We start from the raw sequence: 22,040 nt of genomic DNA on the forward strand, positions 1-22,040 counted from the left end.
CATAAAATGAATGCATGTTACCCATTCATGATTGTGCTTCGATCTATCTCCTAGTATATTTTATTATTATTTTCCATTATGAAGGAAGAGAGTAACGAATATATTTTTAACTGAGTCACATACAGTTTATTCAAATTGGCAAAAATAATGTCAAATAGTTATAGAAACCCTCCCTTATGAGAATGCTACAGTAGTTTGTAATCTTGGTAGCATTTCCATCATCATAGACAACTCATAAAACTTTATCTTGAAAAGGTAGGCTGAATGCATATAGGCTAAGGAAATATAATAGAAGCTAAAAGGAAATCCAAGATTTAAGATATGTAAGTATACATATTTGAGCACATGAATGAAGGAAACTACATAGTACATGTCAAGGCTACCAGACGTTTTTTCAACTTAATATGAATAAATAATTAAATACAGTGAATAATAAACACCCCCTCCCCCCCAAAAAAAAATTTAATGCTTGTATCCGTCCTTGTCCACGAGCACCAAAAATCCATCCAATGTTTTTACTTGCACCATATAAGATCCTTATTTAATACGAAGTCATATTAATTGTTAGAGAAAAAAGAGGAAAGAGGGGGAGGGGGGGGGGGTTGGTTCAGTCTAGATTAAGAAACTTCATATTAATAGGAGTTTAAATGCTATCTTCTGTATTAGACTATTAGGAAGCACAAAAGGACACTACTAATTAGGGGAAATAGATTGCTTGACAGCATGCACTCATCTATAAGGAAATTAAAGGCTATTAACTACCCAAACGTGACGTATCAACCAGATCCCTGTAAGGAAGGCAATAATATTTGAAAGACAAAAAAAATCAACCAAAACTTATCTTATATTAGTATTTATTAATTGTGAAAATGTTTAATAACAAAAAATAATTAACCAAAATCAGTCAAATTTTTTTTATTTAACATTTATTAATTATTGTAACAATTAATGAATGTTAAATAAAAAATATTTTAGTTATTTTTTTTATTTCTCTAATATTAGGCTCAATTTTTTAGTTATGAAACCTGTTAGTGTGCTTTCTCCGAATATAGAAATAGGGAGAAATAGACAAGAAGGTGGGACAGCTTTATGTCATTTTTAGGTGAAAGAACTCGGAGGGTCCGAGTTCTTTGTTAAGCAAAAATAAACAAACAAGTCGGAGGGTAGGACTTGTTGATGGCTGGAATTTGAATTTTAACAATGCAAAACGGACCGTGCGTTTTGTATATATATAATTTTTATCAAGCTGAAAATGAAATCGTAGGGTCCGAGTTCCCTTTTTTAAATATTAATTTGAATCTGCCAATAGTAAACGGTAGGTCCGATTTAGGTTTATTGAAAATATCAGATTCCGTGTTCTTCTTTAAGCTTGCTCGCCTTCTTCCTCTGGTTCTCTGCATTTGTATTTTTCTTCTTCATGGTATGTAACCCAAATATTTGTTAATATGGTTTCTGTTATTATTTAGTAAAGTAAGAAAAATGGATAATAAAGTACTTTTGAAAATGTATTATTTTAAATGATAGAGTACAAAAATAAAATATTAAAAAAATAAAAAAAAAACCTATATCTGATAAAAATGATAATAATTCCTAAATTCAATTTCTAACCACAACAATAATAATTAGCCACCTAACAATAATAATTATAATTACGAAATATAAAAAATTTTTTAAAAAATTTAAACGGAGAAAGGAAGAAGAAGGTGGGAGCGAAGTTGAAAGTGAAATCTGAAAGTGATTGTAACCGAATAATGAGAGTGGATTGCATGAGTCTTTGTTTGGTTTCAGGGCACAGTTGTGGTTTCACTGACACCACAAAATTGTGAAACACCTCTCTCTCCCATATCAGAGTCCAACACCACTCATGCACAAAATTGTGAAACACCTCTCTCTCCCATATCAGAGTCCAACACCACTCATGCATCCATATGCAAATTAAATAGCGCTAACATTACCGTATTAATTGTAGCAATATGGCAAATTTGAGATTTTTTTTTATTTCTCTAACATTACTTATAAAAATCAGTTATGAAAGCTAACTACCATACATTCAATTTGCATAAAATTTGTCTCTTCCAAAGCTAAACTACCACACACCAATATATATATGCTCAATCTGTTGCTGAAGAACAGCATGTCTTCGCCTCAAGATTCAATAATGGACAAAGAAGAAGCCAAAGCTGAAAAGGAGAAGGACATGATGAGTGTTTCCTCTGAAAATGAACTCCTCACATGTCATGCAAAATTTGAAGCATTCCCATTTTTCAAAACACCAAGGTTTTTGAAGGGAGCCAAGATCACACTCAGACTTGTGACCATTGTTACTACATTCATTGCAATGCTTTGTATGCTAACCAGCCACCAATCTACCACAATGTTGGGCACGCCACTCGATGCTCGATATAGCTACTCTCCTGCTTTCAGGTATAAAGATCACATCATCAATCATGCTAATTCATACCCTAGCTTACACATGGACCTTATCTATCTCTTCTATCTTGCAGGTTCTTTGTTTATGCAAATGCTGTTGCATGCTTCTTTATATTCCTATCTTTACTTGCTACAATCGTTTTCTACCTTCGAGGCGCATGCCCCACCAATAAATGCAGCTACTTGTTCTTCCTGAATGACATGGTATGATACATGATTTCGTTCTAAATTAAACATTCTGTCCAACTTATCATCAACTCATCTTTGTTCCTCAAAGTGATTAACAGCAAGAAATTATGTATGTTGTGAACATGACAGATGATGTTAACAATGGAGATTGGGGGATGTGCAGCTGCAACAGCTATAGGAGAGGTGGGGCTGCATGGAAATTCCCATGCAGGTTGGGGTTCTATCTGCGGTTATTATGGGAAATTCTGTGACAGGGTCACCATTTCGCTCGTGTTTTCATATGTCTCAATTGTTTCATTGTTCATACTTACTGTAATATCCTCAATGAACTTCAAAGAGAATCCTCTTTAATTTAAGGATTGATACAGAAGAAGCGAATGTATGTAGAACAGTTCTCTTAGGCACTTGTTTTCTACTTGGTGTTATTTGTTTGGAATGGAAAGAAAAGGGGAGCATGAGTAGCTGTTTAACTAGGCATTAAATAATAGAGACAACTCCGAATCCAAAATCCATACTAAGTGGTTATTACACCTTGCATACCCAACCTGCAACCTTGGCTTGTATTCTTGCTACAAAAATAAACAAAATTTATCACGCCAAGTTAAAGATAATCTATCTAAATAGCATATAGAAGAGAAGATATTGAATTTGCTTAAAAAAATCAATGTCATAATTTCTCATTATATAATATACTTTATATTTCTCACGTGATTTGATTTTTAAGATCCAAACTGACGTTATAACCACATACTCATAGAGAGTTGGAAACATAAACAGCTCCTACTTCTTATTAGCTAGAAAGTCACATGTACAAATATCATGATAACTTACAACTATCCAATTTTCAGTTGGGCCAAACCAACTGAAAATAAGAGATGGAAACAACCCCCTGACCAAATTTACTCGATGAATTCACAAAATTCAAGCATATCTAACTCATCAAAGCATGATCTCAAATGTCAAAAGCGGGCCCAAAATGAAAAGCATAACTCCATACAAATGAATTCCTACAAGCTACTTGATAGTAATGTACCGATTTGTTCCGTGTCTAGCCCAGTAGTTCTTAAGATCCAATGGTGTAGATAAGTCATGACCTTGCAAAGCAAACCTACTAAGCAATCTTGTAAAGACACTCCCGCTCATCTTTCGTCCCCCAATGCGGGCGTGGCGCTTGTTCGGAAGCTGTGGCAGTGGATACACTGACAATGTCGTGGTACAACAAGAAGACTGCCATCCGCCATTCCCCCATTTGTAGCACTGCCGGGGTACTCCAGTGCAGGTGCATATTGGGACCGGCATGATAGTTTCATCAAATGCAACCAAATTCAAGCCAACATCCTGCATATCCCATTCAGATTTGAACTTTATCCCTTCAGAAGCTGCCTGCCTATTTAAATCCTCGCCCATTTTCTTTGCCTTGCTATGTGGTTTTGATACCTTAGAATTAATTACATTTTTGTCCTGCATTCTTTTAGCTTGATTAGATTTGACAGCTTCAGAAACTTTAGCCGTCATTGGAGAGACATCCCTTCTGGATATATCCTTCGGGCTGCATGCAGTTTGGCGCATCCGCTTTGATCCACGTTGAACTCCATCACCTGACTTGAAAATGTTCTGACTTTTAAGTGCTGTAAGGGCATTATCCCGTTCCTTTAGGGCATTATCCCTTTGCGCAAGTGCTTCATCCCTTTGTCGAAGGGCCAAATCACGAGCAGCCAAGGCTTCATTCTTTTCAGATATAGCAGCCTCTAGTTCAAGTACTAGAATGGCAGCCTGCCTTTCAGCCATAATGGACCTTATTTTTTTATTCATGACTAATGCATTTGGCTCCTTTACTCGATGCTGTGAATCCATATTCCACTACACATTTAAAATCTAATATAAATAAATCCAGTAGTGTGTGCAAGCTTGAAAAAGGAATACCACATATATGCTTATCTATACCAGGGAATGTGCTCCTCTGTAGTAGTCCATGTTATGCCTACCATTTTCATGTTGGCTGCTATCCATTGCATTCAGATAATTTAGCAGCAAATGTGAAAGTCAAGGGGTTTAATAAATCAATAATTTCCAGATGAAAAATACATCCTGTTATCAAATGACGAAGGCAACAGTTTGACATCAAGAAATAAGCCAGAAATATGAGCATTAAGTTAATTTCTTCTTTTTGCAGAAAGCTATTAACTGTGGGAAAAACAAAAATGACAAAGCATTTTTACAGTAAGTGGCAACAGAACTATACAAATAAAGCAATAATGCAAATATGACAGACCATTGGTTTTTGGCCAAAAGTACAACAGGTGTTAACGGCCATCAACTTAAGGGACATTCTTAAAACGCTCTAATGAGAAAGACTTCATGCAATGTGTCATGGCTTCCATATAAAACAACTCCTTCAACAACTGAAATAGCATGAAGTTGCTAATGGAAAGTAGAAAGAATTATATGCATGTATCACTGCTCAAGTATTTCTACCCTAAATGAAAAAAAAAATTAACTTTCCTGTTTAGTCTTTACAGTACAATCAAAACCCGATGCACAACTTTCTCAGGAAAAGAAACAAGCAAAAACAGATAAGTAAAATGGGGCATTTTCCCACCAAAGACGCCTGAAACAAATAGCTCTCGTCATGAAAACACAATTACTGCATATACATAGAACCCCATTCTTAACAACTGAGTCGTTCATGAAGCAAAGATTACAATAAAAGCTTGAACAGAATCAAAATGCAGGAGAAACCTCCAAATGTAATATTTTGATCAAGATTGCAATAGCTAAGTGAACAAAAAAAAAAAAGTAACTCTCCTAATTACAGTACAAAACTACAGTTGTGAAAGTTAAATAAATGTTTTCATCAACTTGTGATCAAACCATTTTGCCGAGTAATCTTGAAGCTAATCTTTTTGGAACTAAAACCCTTCAACCCTTGAGCACATGAAGAAGAAGAAGAAGAAAAGCCTTCCAGTTTCCCAATTTTGCATATGCTTAAAACAAAGCATACAATGCAAGACCAGACAATCAAAGGAAAAAGGAGATGCCGAAGAGCAGAGGAAAAAAAAGGACAAAAAGAGACAAAAAGAAAGGGTAAAGGTACAGTAAAAGGTTATAGAAGAATAGTGAAAGGTTTTAACGAATTGGTAATGAAGATTAGGGAAAGAAAAGAGAAGGGTGAATGGAGAGAGAAAACAAACTTAAATTACAGGGCAGCTACTCACATTGAATCGATGAACAGAGAAAGATGGCAAAGACCGAGAGGGTGAAGATACCTAAGGCGTAGAGAACAACGTCGTTCAACTCTGGTCTATGCCTCAGTGTTTCACTCGTCAATCGTCACAATCACACCCCTTCGCCTTCCTCTTCAAATGCACTCACTCACTTACTCTCCCACTTTCTCACCACCAAAACAACGTCGTTTCATTCCGGGATTTAGGTAGTAAATGTAAATCTATAAAACTAAATAACTTAGTATATGTTGCAGTACCTTATGCATAAAAAATATATATAGTAATTATTATTATAAATATTTTTAAAAGTTATAATTAAAATCAAATTTTTAATTTTTTAATATTAAAATATTAAAAATAATTAATATCTGTTTTAATTAATTTAAGTTTATTGAGGGATAATTTTATTTGTCTGTTTAAATAATTATTAGTAGTTAAAATTTTATCTTATATATGTAGTAATTTATTGACTAACGGTAAATTTTTAATAAATAAAGTATCAATACGTGATTAAATTTGGCAGGAGTACCCGAATACGCGAGTACTTGACCCGTCCATACCCGATTGGGAAGAGTAATAACTTAACCGAGTCAGCAAGAATCTTGCTTAGGACAAAAAATGATCAGATTTATGGTGTACCTGTCCTGGATATATACATATAAACACTTTTAGAAATTAAGATTTGCCTCACATGATTTACAACTTTAGTCCATACTCTATAGCCATGCAAGAGAAATCCAGTCATCTTCACCCAAAGTCTTCTTCTTCTCGGCTTCTTCACAAAAAACCTCGTAGCTCCTGTCGTTGTTGCTGAGCCCATCGCCTCCTACCCCTTCATAGCTCATGTCACCATTGCTGCTTATCCCGTCGTTGTTGAGCCGTCGCCAGTTTTCTCGTGTCGTGTCCTTTTTCTCTAGGTAAATTTCTCTCTCTCATTGTGAGTCTGTTAATTTCTCCTCTTCTTCTTCCACAGACTCATCACTTAGTCGTCGTCACTATGAGCTCGGGTGTTGCCGTTGCACAGTTTCATCTGAGTCTGTCACCGAATAAAATAAATTTTTTATTCAAGTTGCACCAGTTAAAAATAGGCATGCATGAGATCATTTTTGTATGTAATTTCTGAATTTTCTCATCTAAATTTGATCTATGTGATTGAGTATTTTAGTATGGCGATCATCATGGTTTCCTCAACACTAATGTGATTAAAGTTGCGGTAATTTCATAATTAATGTATGAGACAGACCAGATTATTAAAGTAATCAGTGAAATAATATTCAGATGTGCGTATAAAATTTATAAGATGTGATTATATCAGGAAAATATATATGTATAGCCCAAGTGAAAGATTTTTAGGAAATTATTATTCTTTAATATATTTATGGAAAATATATATATTAATTATAATTGCAAATTAAGTAATTTCAAATTAAACTACTTATATAATTGGGATCTCATTTATTGTCATAAATGTTGAATTAAATACGTCATTATTAATTTTGATTTGGATAAATGAGATTAAAACCATAGATACTATTTTATTTGGGTTTTAGAGTTTAATGAGTATCACACTCAAATATAAATAATGACTTCAGGATTTTGGTCTCCAACACATCAAACTCGTCTCCGTAGTAGCTCTTTTTCCACGGTGGAGTTGTGATTCAACCCCATCAGGAATAGCTCATACAGAAGGTTTTGGTTGACAAAGATGAAAGAACCGTAAGAGCCAAACTCTCTGATCTTAATCATGCTCTCGAATGAAGGGACGCTTCCGCGCTCTCAGTTATATTTTTTAATGATTTAACATGGATGATTTTGAGGTTGAGAAATCCTAAAATTTTCAAATAAAATAGAATTTTTATTCAATCAAATCAAATGATGATAAATAATTTTATTGAATTAAATTAGATTAATATGATCATTGGATGATAAAAAAATACTAGAAAAATAAATAAATAATATTTAAGAGTATAAAAATATTAAATTATCATTTCAATTTACTTTTTTAATCAACGACAATAAATATCTTGAATTAATTAAATTTTTACAAAAAATTATATACCTAAAATGATTTCATTTCTTCAAAAATCTTTTAAACATACAATGGTTCAATGAGAGATTAACTATTGAGAATTGAATATAATATTTTTAAATTCATATTTTTAATAAAAAGATGTGCTTAGTTCTATCCATCCTAAATAATTTTATATTCACTATTACTCATCTATTTAAATAATTTTAACATTGATAGAATATTATTTTTCGATGCAAAAAAATTAAAATATATTTATTCTATTTCAAAAATCAATATTCATATTTAACTTAAAATTTCAACAAATATGACAAAAAAATATTACATTTTTTAATTAAAAAAGTAAAATATTTATAAATATTTTTTTTAACTTTAGATTTTTCAAAAAAAAATTGGCAAGTTAATGGAATTAAATCGTATTTCTATAACATATATAAGAATGTATATTACACATAAATAAAAAAATGTTAGGTGTAATAAGAACAAATACATAAATTAAAGTAAAATTTAGAAAAATAAGAACCGATAAAATATTAAAGGAAAGAAATATAAATAGAAGAGAAACAAAATTATTAGACAGAAGAGAAATAATTTAATAAATTTTATATGTATATAAAAGAGGAATAAAAAGAAGATATACAATACCTTGTTTAATTTAGCAAGATTTATGGGAATAAACATATATAATAAAATAAGAGAATAAAAATAATAGTAAAAAGAAACTAAATATCTGAATTAATATCAAATTAAAAAATAATCAAATAATAATAATAATCTATCATAATATTAATCTTTTAATATAATTAATTAATAATAATATAATTAGTCTACCATAATTTTAATCTAACCTTTTAATATAATTAATTCTAATTAAGTAATCAAATAAATTGAATATAAGTATGTCTAATCTAATAGTATAAAAAAATAGTAGAATTTTTACCATTATATATATATATATATATATTGGGGATAAAACGTGATCTTAAAATGAGATTATTATTATTAATGATGTTAAACCCAAAACTTTTGAAAAATTTTATTTTTAACTAATTTCAAATTATATATTTATTTACAGTTTTAATTTCAAAAATTATTTTATTGAAAATAATTAAAAGAAGTTTTGATTAATTGGATTTAAAATAAATTAAGGATTTTTATTCAAACTCTATAATTATGGATTATTTTTCAATTTACAATTTAAAGTTTTAGAAATTCAAAAATAACGAGGTTTGGCTATTTAAATTAGAATTTTATCTAATTTTATAATTATTGAATTATTTTCTATATTTAAATTATAAATTTAGTAGTTATAAACTAATAAGAATTTTATATAATTTTGGCTAAATAATTAATATTTTTACCATTTAAAACTTATGTTTTGGGAATAAATAAAATTAATTATATTATCTTATATTTTTAATTAGAGTATTTGATTGAGAGTCAAATTACTATTTTGATACAATAAATAATATTTTAAAGTAATTTTTAAAGATTTAATTAAATTTCAACATTGATACTCTAGATCCCAGTTTTATTAAAATTATCCTACTCTAATTAAACCTAAAATTCTCAAATTGAAACCCTAACCCTACCACAACACAACACTCTCTCACACACTCCCCCAACCCAAACCCTAGCCACCACTACCCCTTACCCAACGGCAAAAAGAAAGAACGAAAGAAAGAAAGGGAAGAGAGGAGAGGAGAGGGCGGGTAAGGGAGAAGGGGGAAGGAGAGGGAGGCGGCGCGGTGGGTGTCACTGCCACCGCTGTCGCCGTTGTTGGAGAAGGATAGAGGAGATCCGAGAGAGGAGAGTGCCGGTAGAGGAGGGAGGAGCTCGCGCCATCCTCGCAAACCGCCGTGCCTTCGCATCCGTTGTCGTCTTCGCGGATCCCTGTCGCCGCCACTGCTGCCTGTGAAGCCATCACCATCGCGGGTCAGATCTGAGGCGAGATAGAAGGCAGTGAAGGAGGAGGAAACCGCGCCGCCCAGTCGCCGTCGTCCATGCTCGTCGTCGCCTTTGTCATCACCGCGTTCTGTTGCATGCACCACCGCCGTTCGTCCGCCCCTCTTTCAGACGCCGTCGCCATTCGCGAAGAGGGAAAGAGAGGGATCTCGCGCTGCCTTCTCATCAGATCCACCGTTTCTCGCCGTGACCGAGCCTCTGCTACCGAGAAACGTCATTGCCGCCACTGAGATCCACTGCCGGTAAGGGTTTTAAGTTGGTTTTCGTCCCTTTTGAGTTTTCAAAAGCTTTATCGTCACCGCATGTTTGTTACAGTCGCCGTCACCAGGGTTTTTGCTTGCTGCTGTCGCTTGAGGTTATTGTCAGAGCTGCTACCGGGTCGATTCAGAGTTTCGGTCCTTTCGTTTTGTCATTACAGTAAGTATTTATGTTTCGAAAACTCCTGCGTTAGTATTCTGTTATATTTGGTTATAAACTTTGAAGTTCTAGTAACGTAGGGTCGTGTTCTAAGCGTTGCATGTCGCTTTTGAGTTGTTGTGATTACTGCAAAAGTGATCAGGGGCTGTGTTTGCGGTTCTGTTGGCTTCTGGCTAAAAGAAAAGAGTTCTGTTGACGCGTTTGGGTTATGGTTTCGACTTGTCGAGGCAGGGACTTTTCTAAATGCTTATTTATTTAAAATTTGAATTGTTATAAATAGATATGATGTGTGGAATGCCTTTCTAGTGATTATGTAAGTCTTATGAATTGTTTGGTTTGTCTTGAATGAATATAGGTGTCTGTTTGATTTCACTATTGACTGATTTTATTAAATTGGAGAATCCTGGATTGGTTGATTTGAAATAATTTTGATAGTCTGAAAGTCTAAATTTTATTTTATTGAAAACTGATTTTGTCTTGAACCCGTTAGAAAGGATTGAGGATTGGTTTGGTTGGGACTCAAAAAGGGTGGCAAAGTCCAAGTTTTAGGGAAAATGCTATTGAAACTTATATAAAATCCGAGACTTTGTTTGAACGTTATTTTAAAAATAATGAATTAGGCTTTGAATTAAATTATTGATAAATGAATTATGTTTGAACTTATTTTATTAAGAAAATTATTATATTTTGAATGTAATTTATTTAAGAAAAGAATTAGGTTTTAAAGTCGATTTAAAGATGAAAATTCTTATGTTTTGAAATTTGATTTAAGTAAACAGATTTGGAGGAGTTTTAGTGGATTTAAAAGAAACTTAAAATTTTGATTAACTAATTTCACTTGACGCCGTTTTAGAAAAAGTTTGAAGTATTCTCTAAAACTTTGACTTAGCAAAACTAAAATAATTTTCGAGCCTTTAGAAATAGATTTAAGAATGAAATTGAAATGAGTTTTTGGTTTAAATGATTTGGTGTTGGTTTAAGTAAGTGGGCTTTGAAATTGGTTCGGAATATTTGATTACATGACTTAGTTTTATTTTAAATTCTATTTTATTTATTCAAATAAAAAAGCTAAGATTTTAGAGGTTTTCAATGAATTTAAGAAAATGAGTTAGGTTATTCTCCCCTAAAGTCTTGAGATTCTGCTGAGAAATTTTATGACCAAATCCTGATTTAGAATGAACGATTTTTTATGACTTTTAGAAGAGAATCACAATTGACATGATTTTGAAATGTTTGGAATTTTCGGAAAATGTTACCAAAGAAATGGGTTTTGATTTTGAAGGAAATTGATTTGAGAAATTAGAAATTGATGATAAGTTTTGGAACTTGGAGATGAATGAGAGATTGTTGGTTATTGAAAGAGTGTGCATGGCACTATATTCCTGGCATGGCAGATCTTCTACTACAAGAGTGTACGCGACACTATATCCGTGGGTGAGTGTGCAGGACGCTATATCCCTAGCGTGGCAGATTAATATAATTAATTTTAATTAAGTAATCAAATAAATTGAATATAAATATGTCTAATCTAATTGTATAAAAAAATAGTAGATTTTTTACCATTAGACATATTATATATATATATATATATATATATATATATATATATATATATTAGGGATAAAACGTCACCTTAAAATGAGATTATTATTATTATTAACGATGTAAGACCCAAAACTTTTGAAAAATTCTATTTTTAACTAATTTCAAATCATATATTTATCTACAGTTTTAATTTCAAAAATTATTTTATTGAAAATAATTAAAGGAAGTTTTGATTAATTGGATTTGAAATAAATTAAGAATTTTTATTCAAACTCTATAATTATGGATTATTTTTCTATTTACAATTTAAAGTTTTAGAAATTCAAAAATAACGAGATTTGGCTATTTAAATTAGAATTTTATCTAATTTTATAATTATTGAATTATTTTCTATATTTAAATTATAAATTTGGTATTTATAAACTAATAAGAATTTTATATAATTTTGGCTAAATAATTAATATTTTTACCATTTAAAACTTATGTTTTGGGAATAAATAAAATTAATTATATTATCTTATATTTTTAATTAGAGTATTTGATTGAGAGTTAAATTACTATTTTGATACAATAAATAATATTTTAAAATAATTTTTAAAGATTTAATTAGATTTCAAAATTGATACTCTAGACCTCAATTTTATTAAAATTACCCTAATCTAATTAAACCTAAAATTCCCAAATTGAAACCCTAACCCTACCACAACACAACACTCTCACACACACATTCCCCCAACCCAAACTCTAGCCACCACTAACCCTTACCCAACGGCAGAAAGAAAGAACGAAAGAAAGAAAGGGAAGAGAGGAGAGGAGAGTGCGGGTAAGGGAGAAGGGGGAAGGAGAGGGAAGCGGTGCGGTGGGTTTCACTGCCACTGCCGCCACCGTTGTTGGAAAAGGATAGAGGAGATCCGAGAGAGGAGAGCGCCGGTAGAGGAGGGAGGAGCTCGCACCATCCTCGCGAACCGCCGTGCCTTCACGTCCGTTGTCGTCTTTGCGGGTCCCTGTCGCCGCCACTGCTGCCCGTGAAGCCATTGCCGTCGCGGGTCAGATCTAAGGCGAGAGAGAAGGCCACGAAGGAAGAGGGAACCACGCCGTCCAGTCGCTGTCGTCCATGCTCGTCGCCGCCTTTGTCATCACCGCGTTCTGCTGCATGTGACGCTGCCATGCGTCCGCCCTTCTGCCAGACGCCGTCGCCGTTCGCGAAGAGGGAAAGAGAGGGAGCTCGCGCTGCCTTCTCATCAGATCCACTGTTCCTCGCTGTGACCGAGCCTCTGCCGCCGAGAAACGTTACTGCCGCCACTGAGATCCACTGCCGGTAAGAGTTTTACGTTGGTTTTCATCCCTTTTGAGTTTTCGAAAGCTTTATCGTCACTGCATGTTTGTTACAGTTGCCGTCACCAGGGTTTTTGCTTACTGCTGTCGCTTGAGGTTATTGTCAGAGCTACTGCAGGCAGCAGATTCAGAGTTTTGGTCCTTTCTTTTTGTCATTATAGTAAGTATTTATGTTTCGAAAACTCCTGCATTAGTATTCTATTATGTTTGGTTATAAACTTTGAAGTTCTAGTAACGTAGGGTCATGTTCTAAGCGTTGCATATAACTTTTGAGTTGTTGTGATTACTGCAAAAGTGATCAGGGGCTGAGTTTGCGGTTCTGTTGGCTTCTGGCTGAGAGAAAAGAGTTCTGTTGATGCGTTTGGGTTATGGTTTTGACTTGTCGAGGCAGTGACTTTTCTAAATGCTTATTTATTTAAAATTTGAATTGTTATAAATAGATATGATGTGTGAAATGCCTTTCTAGTGATTATGTAAGTCTTATGAATTGTTTGGTTTGTCTTGAATGAATATGGGTGTCTGTTTGATTTTACTATTGACTGATTTTATTAAATTGGAGATTTCTGGATTGGTTGATTTGAAATAATTTTGATAGTCTGAAAGTCTAAATTTTGTTTTATTGAAAACTGATTTGGTCTTGAACCCGTTAGAAAGGGTTGAGGATTGGTTTGGTTGGGACTCAAAAAGGGTGGCAAAGTCCAAGTTTTAGGGGAGATGCTATTGAAACTTATATAAAATTCGAGACTTTGTTTGAACGTTATTTTAAAAATAATAATTATGCTTTGAATTGAATTATTGATAAATAAATTATGTTTGAACTTATTTTATTAAGAAAATTATTATATTTTGAATGTAATTTATTTAAGAAAAGAATTAGGTTTTAAAGTCGATTTAAAGATGAAAATTCTTATGTTTTGGAATTTGATTTAAGTAAATAGATTTGGAGGAGTTTAGTGGATTTAAAAGAAACTTGAGTTTTGATTGACTAATTTCACTTGACGCCGTTTTAGAAAAAGTTTGAAGTATTCTCTAAAACTTTGACTTAGCAAAACTGAAACAATTTCGAGCCTTTAGAAATAGATTTAAGAATGAAATTGAAATTAGTTTTTGGTTTAAATGATTTGGTGTTGGTTTAAGTAAGTGGGCTTTGAAATTGGTTCGGAATATTTGGCTACATGACTTAATTTTATTTTAAATTCTATTTTATTTATTCAAATAAAAAAGCTAAGATTTTAGAGGTTTTCAATGAATTTAAGAAAATGAGTTAGATTATTCTTCCCTAAAGTCTTGAGATTCTGCTAAAAAATTTTATGACCAAATCCTGATTTAGAATGAATGATTTTTTATGACTTTTAGAAGAGAATCACAATTGACATGATTTTGAAATGTTTGGAATTTTCGAAAAATATTATCAAAGAAATGGGTTTTGATTTTGAAGGAAATTGATTTGAGAAATTAGAAATTGATGATAAGTTTTGGAACTTGGAGATGAATGAGAGACTGTTGGTTATTGAAAGAGTGTGCAGGGTACTATATCCCTGGCATGGCAGATCTTCTACTGTAAGAGTGTATTCGGCACTATATCCGTGGGTGAGAGTGTGCAGGACGCTATATCCCTGGCGTGGCAGATATTCTGCTACAAGAGTATGCCCGACACTATATCCGTGGGTTATGTAAAGTCGGAGGTAGATAATCCCGCTCACATCCTTTCGGATCACAAGAGTGTCTCCGGCACTATATCCGTGGGTAGTGTGCCTGGCACTATATCCATGGGGATCCCACTTATATTCGTGACCGAAAGGCGACATTCCCATGGGTAGTGTGAACCGACAATGTGATATCACATCCAGTAGGACAGACATTCATCATATGCATCTATGTGACATTGTTTGGGTGTGCATATTATAATTAGTTTGTATATGTGAATAATTTTGTTTAATTTCTAATTGCCATACTTGATGTAACTGCTTTGATTGTGTTTGAACCTCTTTACTTGTGTTTGTGTTTGAAATTGTTTGGATTGTGGTGTTTTGGATGCTGATTGAGTTGTTTGGGTTTGAGGCCGTGACTGGTATGTTTGAGGTCTAGTTCTGTATAAAGTATTTGACTAGTTCAGCATAGACTTAATGAACCTATGCTTGGAATAGGATGATCATTTATACTGCGTAGGTAACTTCTTTTATATTTATGGTCTAGTAAAGTATGAAAAATCAAACTCTTACAGCATAGACTTAATTAAACCTATACTTGGGACATGTTGGTCATTCATACTATCTAAGAAAGATTTTAAGATTTTTACAACAGAGAAAAAAGTTTTCTAAATTTTGGATAATTAGTTGATTTCTCTTTTAAAACGGATTTTTGAATGTTAACTCTTTGTTTATAAAAGGACACGTAAGACGAGCAATGATCAATGTACTTTAAAAATAATTTTATTTACGTATCTTATTATAGCAATTCTGTAACCCTATAGCGAGAATCAGCGAGGACGATGTTCTCACTCTTCTACAAGTTTTTTCTTTTCAGGATATGGGCAATGAAGTTTCAGAAGAGTTATTTCATTTTTTTTATTCGATATTTTTCTATTATCTTAGTTATTATTTTTCCTTGCGTGTGTTTGAACAGGCTCCTATTTTACTATTAAATATGTTTAGAATTGTCGTAATATCCAAGCTATCAGAGTGGCGCTGCTGGAAGCGTGACATTCTTATAGTGAAGATGTTACAAATGACATATAAATATTAAAATTATATTAATGCATTAATTGAAATATATTATTAGACTGAAAAGTTGTAAGAATTAAAATAATTGAAATTTATTAACTTTAATTAGTTAAATTAGCATAAAATAAGAAAGAGATGATTAATCAGATTAAATAAATTAAAAAATATTACTGAGCAAAGCAAATGTCACAATAATTATATTACTAATTTAAAAAAAATCAATTCAATCCATTCAAATTTTTATTTAAAATAGACAATTAAAGATCACCAATGAATAAAAATGAATGTGATATAATAAAGAATAATTTTGGTAGTATAAATAATTAAATTAAATTATTATATATAATTTTTATTTTTTACCTTATTATAATTTAAGTTAACATTAAAGTTAAAAAACTAATTTTAAATAGCACTCATTTGTATTTTACAACATAATTAAAGCACAATTCATATTTTTTTTATTTTGTGATTAATCAATATTTTTAAAATTTTTTGGTTAAGTCTTCTGCATTTTATGATTGATAAATTTTCTCTACAAAATACAAATTTGTGATGAATTATTACAATCATAATTAATTAAGAAAATCAAGAAAAAATTATTAAAAAAATCAAATAAAAGATAAAAAATAGTGGAAAATTTTATTTTGAAACTAAAAATTTGTCAATTGTGCTAGAAATTCTAAAAAATTGTATCTTATTATATAATCAATTTTGTTATTCACTTCAACTTCATTATCCCTTTGTATCCAAAAAAGTATATAATGTCACACTTACTTCAAAAAAGATGAAACTCTTCAAATACTCGATATAATGTATAATTTAAGAACAATAAGATAAAAAATATCTCGAATTTTATAATAGTATTTGAAATTTTCAATGACGATAATACAAAGAGCTTAAATCTACTAAATGAATTCAATAGTTACCCTTTGCACATCTTATTTAAATTTGAATTTTAAAATTTAATTTGTATCTTCTTTTTTTCTTAATATAAATTATTTTTGACAAAAAATAAAAAAGATCTATTAGACCAATATTTTATCAAAGAATTATTATAAAGAGGTTTATAATTAGAGAAGAAAATAATAAAAGTATTAATAATATTAAAGAAAAAGAAATGAAGCTCATATTAAAGAATGTTAGAAAAAAATAATAAAATTCGTATTAATAATAATAATGCTGAGAAATGATGTTGCTGCTTTAGGCTTCTAGCTTCCATCTTTGGCCATCATTTTTTTTCTTTCTTTGCTTTTTATTTAAATTATCAAGTCATAAAAAAATAAAGAACAATTCAAGAAAATGAAAACAGTAAGATCAATAGTAACTATACAAATCAAAATACATAGGAGAAAAATAAACTATTATATGATAGAATTAATATGAGTATATTTCATCATTAAATAAACAAAGTTAACGCACAACAAAATTATACGTAAAGAGAAAAAAAAAAGAGTTAAAATATCCAAAGTAATAAAAAGATTATTTTTACAATTTTATTCTTTCATGTTTATATATATAGAAGACTATAAAATAATGAACTTTTAACTAAATTAAATTGTATTTATTATTATTAGGAATGGTAAGAGAGAACAGTAGAGAAAAGGTTTGTGTGTATTCAAGTTGTGTAGAATACTAGAATGATACAATATAAAAGGGGATTTATAGGTACTAAGAGAATTGAAATAATAAAAACGTAGTATCCTATAATAAATATTCAGATATATTAAATAATGCTAATTGATATAATTGATTCTAATTATACTCTAACATCCCTCCTCATCACTAGAGTTTGAAACTTATTTGAAGCAACTAAATAAAAAAATGCATAAACTGATAGAACGGGTGCAGATAGAACTGCCACAAGGAACTGCAGACGGAACTGCCACAAGGAAACGCAGATGAAACTACCGGAAGAAAGTGCAGACGAATTAAAACTACCGGAAGGGAACACAGACAGAACTGCCAAAAGAGAACACAGATGAAACTGTTGCAAGAATGGTCAATTGCCTAAAAACTGCTGAAAAGATGGTGAACTGCCAGAAAACTGTTGAAAAGTGACAAAGTGCAAAGAGATGACAAACTATCCGAAGGTGACAGAAAACATATGGTTTTTCAATGAGAATAAGTAAGTAGTGGATTAGCTCATCGGTGAGGTCAGAAAAGTATCAAAGCATTGACAAAAGAGAAGAAAAAAAATGGCACAGAAAAAAACTATGAAAAATATGGTGATTTCACCCGAAGAAAATAACTTATTCTTGAGGAGGATACTATAGATCTAATACCATGTTAGAAAGGAGAGAGGGAGCAATAGGAAGAATGTTTGTGAGTATTCAAGTTGTGTAGAATGATACAATATAGAAGTGTATTTATAGGTGATAGGAGAATCGAAATAATAAAGACATAATATCCTATAATAAATATTCAGATATATTAAATAATGCTAATTGATCTAATTGATTCTAATTATACTCTAACAGTTATATTCAATTAATTGATATACATGATATTAAATTGTGTGATATTTAAATATCTAATCAAATTAATTAGTTGATATAATTAGACCATCATAATGAATTATATTTAATGAGTTAAAAGAAATAAATTAGGAAACACTCTCAGAAGTATACCATGTCAGTTTTATCATTAAGTGCAAAAACTCGATTTTTATATAATAGAATAGATAGATAGATTATTTAAATTTAACAATTTTGTTTGGTGATTATTTAAATTTAGATAGAAATTCAAGTGTAGTCAACTTCACGTAAAATTGATAATTAAGAGTCATTAGATAAAAATTTAATTAAATCAGTCAAATTATTTAATCACTTTCAACTATTAACTACTGCACTTAAATTTTCACCTAAATTTAACATTTGACAATTAGAGTGCAATCTTTTGTTACGTAAATAAATTAAAAATACCTCAAAATTACATGTTTTCAAAATCAAATTCGAAGATATGAAATTTTTATTATTATTATTTATATAAGTTATCCTAGCAAACCTAACTTTAAGTTTAAATATAAATTTCATAATCTAAAATGATTACATTATCACATGTGAGTTAGTGTATATTTTGGATTAAAGTTTATAAGAAGGAGTTTATATTAAATAAATTTTTTTATTTTTATATAAAAATGAATTATAATAAAATAAATATTATTTAGATCGTTTTATTTAAAATTATATTTAAACAAAAATTATTAAAAAAATACATGAATTTATATTATTTAAAATTATATTTTTTACTATTTTTTGCTATAATTTTTTTTGAAAAGAACTTAAATTTAAATTTTTGTATTAAAATTTAATATTCTTTTAGGTACTCTTTTTGAGTATTTTTTTTATTTAATTTGGTTTTTCTAATAGGATTAATAATTCATATTATAAAAAATTAACAACAATGAATAAAGTACATTTTAATTCAAGAATTCATAATAAAAATTATACAAAATAAAAAAATAATAAAAGAAAGTTCCATAAAAAATTGTATTAGTAAAAATGATTAAAATTTTTATATGGATGATGAGTATTAAAAATTCTATATATATAAAGAAAAGACAACGGTATACATCACATAAAAATAAAGAACAAAGTTGATAAATAAAAAAAATTTAATTATTTATCAAACTGTAATTATTGAACGCAAAAATTAAAATATAAACTAGAGTTAAAATATAGAATCATATTTACGTAAAAATTGAGACTTTTCAGACAATTAAATTATGTTTTTAGTAATTTAAACGTTAAATCAAACTTCAAATACTTACATTTAGGAAAAAAAATATAAATCATTCTAGATTAAGACGATTTATTCACAAAAGCTAAAATACAATAATCTCTGTAACTATTTATGTGCAATATTTAAAACACATCAAATTAGAACTATTTATGTGTAATAAATAAAATTTATCAACTTAAGACGACTTGTAAAAAAAAATGATAACACAGTAAATATTTTCAATAGTTAATTTATTTGAATTGAGAATATTTCTACATGAATTGTTTTTCAATGAGATACATGAATAAAAAACATGAGACTTCTACACGTTTTGGGATTACGAAAAAGGATTTGAATCTTCTAAATTTTAAATTTTATTTTAGAGGGTAAAATATAATTTTTTATTATTTATTTTATAGGTGGAACCAGGAGAAAATATGAGAAAGAAACTATTTAAGAATAAGAGATCACACTTTATTTTCTAAAATGAAAATTCAAAATTTAGAAGATCCAAATTTTATAAAAAATAAAAAAGATAATTCTACCTACTTTGACATGCATGTGCCATGGTAGCATATGGATGGATCATAGATATATTATTGTTATAATATACCTATCATTTATGGATAAATAATAAATATATAAATTTAAGATTTAAAATTTAAAATTTAAAATTTAAAATTTATAATATATTATTATAATATATTTATCATTTATCCGTCTATTAACATAACAAATATATATTAAAATAGATAAAATTAAATGTTTTTTATGATCCTAAAATATAGGATAAATTGTTTGCCCTTTAAATTTACGCAATTGCATTCTTTTAAATATGAAGACGTAATATCTATAGAGACTGCTACTAGTAATAGCGGTTTACATAAACACATAATCCGCTATAGCTAGTCGCGAATTACATGCAAATGGGGAACACAACCGCTAGAGGCTATCGCTGTTTATTGATGCTTGGCTATAAATCGCTATTGGCAGTAGCGGTTTATGTGTATTGAGAGACGTGCGTAAACCGCTGGAGGCTGTAGTGGTTTATGTAGAGAGTGAATGCCTATATAAATTATATTTAATCTATCTTTATCTAATTCTAATAATTATTATTCCTATCATTTTATTTTAAATTATATTCATTAATATTAATTAAGAATATTATTACCATTTAAAGTTTATTTCTAACAAATAATATTACTATTCAAAATCTAATAATAAACAACAATAATTCTTTCATTTCTAATCTAACATGAAAATTTTTAAATTAAGTAAAAATTAATGAACTAACCTCCTTATTAATGTGTCTATTAAAATAGATGAAATCGTTTAGTCAATAAAAACATCTATTTTGTTTAAGATTCTACCTTCACAAGATAATGGTATAAGTTCTTTTAAAATTTTTCGAAAGAAAAGATACAAACTTAAAGTTCTCTCCTCCTATTAGTTCAATAAAAGGTTAGGTGACTTAATGTAATCCCTTCTCAAATTAGTTAGCTAAAAATAGAAAGAAATTATAGCTTCACATAAGTAGTAGGAGCCTGTCACAAACTACTCTTTCCCTTCTATACTAATTTGTGACTTGATGTAGTTGGTAATTCTAACCCTACTAAATTATTTTTAGCTTTAAAAAATTATTTGTGATTTGTTGATTTAAATAATATGATATAAGATTCACCGAATTACTTTTAAAAATTCATTTCGTACCAACTTGCAACGAATTATATAAAAATAAATCAAGATATGAATATCAAACTTTAGACTAGGACAATTGATTAATTTTGAGTTGAAAATATTTTATTTATAACATTTGTTTATTATTTTGTTTACAATATTCAAACAAGAGTAAAGTATCGTTTTTGTCCCCAACGTTTGGGGTAAGTCATATTTGTGTTCCTAACGTTTAAATCGTCCTATTTGTATCCCTAACGTTTATAAAAGTGATTCAATGTTATCCTACTATCAATTATACTAACAAATCAGATTATATTTTTCAATTATTCTCACTTAGATGTATTCATTCTCAATTAGGCCTCACTTGGATGTGTTCGATTTTAATATTATATCTACTATTTGTGTTTAGATTCAATTATGTTCTTAGAAAAGTGAATTATATAAATGTTGTAGGAATTAGTTTCAACTTTTGATGAGCTATTTTTCGGAGTGGATCATCGATTCTATCCCAGATATTTATATTCTAACTTCGAGAAGAGATTTTTAAAACTCAAACTAAAGTGTTCATGATGTGTAATTGATGGCAGGATAACATTGAATCACTTTTACAAACGTTAGGGATACAAATAGGACGATTTAAACGTTAGGGATACAAATAGGATTTACCCCAAACATTGGGGACAAAAACAATACTTTACTCTTCAAACAATATAACATGTTTAGACTGCTAATTATTTTTTATATCATAGATGAAACTGTGTAATACATTAATATAAATTTAAATTG

General features: G+C 30.0%; 2 protein-coding genes across 9 annotated transcripts; one reads left to right on the forward strand and one right to left on the reverse strand.

Moving 5' to 3' along the window:
* The first annotated feature begins 2,067 nt into the window (after nt 1–2,067).
* Nucleotides 2,068–3,242, forward strand: LOC107630848 (CASP-like protein 1F2). Its single transcript, XM_016334113.3, has 3 exons — nt 2,068–2,424; nt 2,505–2,634; nt 2,749–3,242. Exons 1-3 carry the CDS (start codon nt 2,108–2,110, stop codon nt 2,968–2,970), a joined length of 669 nt encoding a protein of 222 aa, XP_016189599.1. The 5' UTR covers nt 2,068–2,107; the 3' UTR covers nt 2,971–3,242.
* LOC107630847 (protein BASIC PENTACYSTEINE4-like) lies at nt 2,998–6,021 on the reverse strand. Of its 8 annotated transcripts, none has more exons than XM_016334107.3 (4): nt 5,886–6,005; nt 4,564–4,707; nt 3,653–4,479; nt 2,998–3,188 (listed from the first exon to the last, which is right to left on the reverse strand). In XM_016334107.3, the coding sequence occupies exons 2-4, from the start codon at nt 4,627–4,629 to the stop codon at nt 3,134–3,136; spliced, it is 948 nt and encodes a 315-aa protein (XP_016189593.1). In that variant the 5' UTR covers nt 4,630–4,707; nt 5,886–6,005; the 3' UTR covers nt 2,998–3,133. The 8 variants fall into 8 exon arrangements, with proteins under 8 accessions (XP_016189593.1, XP_088365453.1, XP_016189592.1 ...); XM_088509327.1 differs by having other exon boundaries at nt 3,653–4,461; nt 5,835–5,988; XM_016334106.3 differs by having other exon boundaries at nt 5,835–5,988.
* Nucleotides 6,022–22,040: the final 16,019 nt, after the last annotated feature.

The sequence above is a fragment of the Arachis ipaensis genome, chromosome B3 (assembly GCF_059453495.1).
Source record: "Arachis ipaensis isolate K30076 ecotype BB chromosome B3, ASM5945349v1, whole genome shotgun sequence".
Taxonomy (NCBI): Eukaryota; Viridiplantae; Streptophyta; class Magnoliopsida; order Fabales; family Fabaceae; genus Arachis; species Arachis ipaensis.

Bases quoted from the DNA above. Each gene is read 5' to 3' on its own strand.
- LOC107630848 (XM_016334113.3), top strand. From the start codon at position 2,108: ATGCTCAATCTGTTGCTGAAGAACAGCATGTCTTCGCCTCAAGATTCA. The intron at 2,425-2,504 runs GTATAAAGATCA...TCTATCTTGCAG, and splicing joins AGCTACTCTCCTGCTTTCAG to GTTCTTTGTTTATGCAAATG. The intron at 2,635-2,748 runs GTATGATACATG...TGAACATGACAG, and splicing joins TGTTCTTCCTGAATGACATG to ATGATGTTAACAATGGAGAT.
- LOC107630847 (XM_016334107.3), bottom strand. From the start codon at position 4,629: ATGGATAGCAGCCAACATGAAAATGGTAGGCATAACATGGACTACTAC. The intron at 4,480-4,563 runs GTATAGATAAGC...TTAAATGTGTAG, and splicing joins ACAGAGGAGCACATTCCCTG to TGGAATATGGATTCACAGCA. The intron at 3,189-3,652 runs GTACATTACTAT...TTATTTTTGTAG, and splicing joins GCTAGACACGGAACAAATCG to CAAGAATACAAGCCAAGGTT.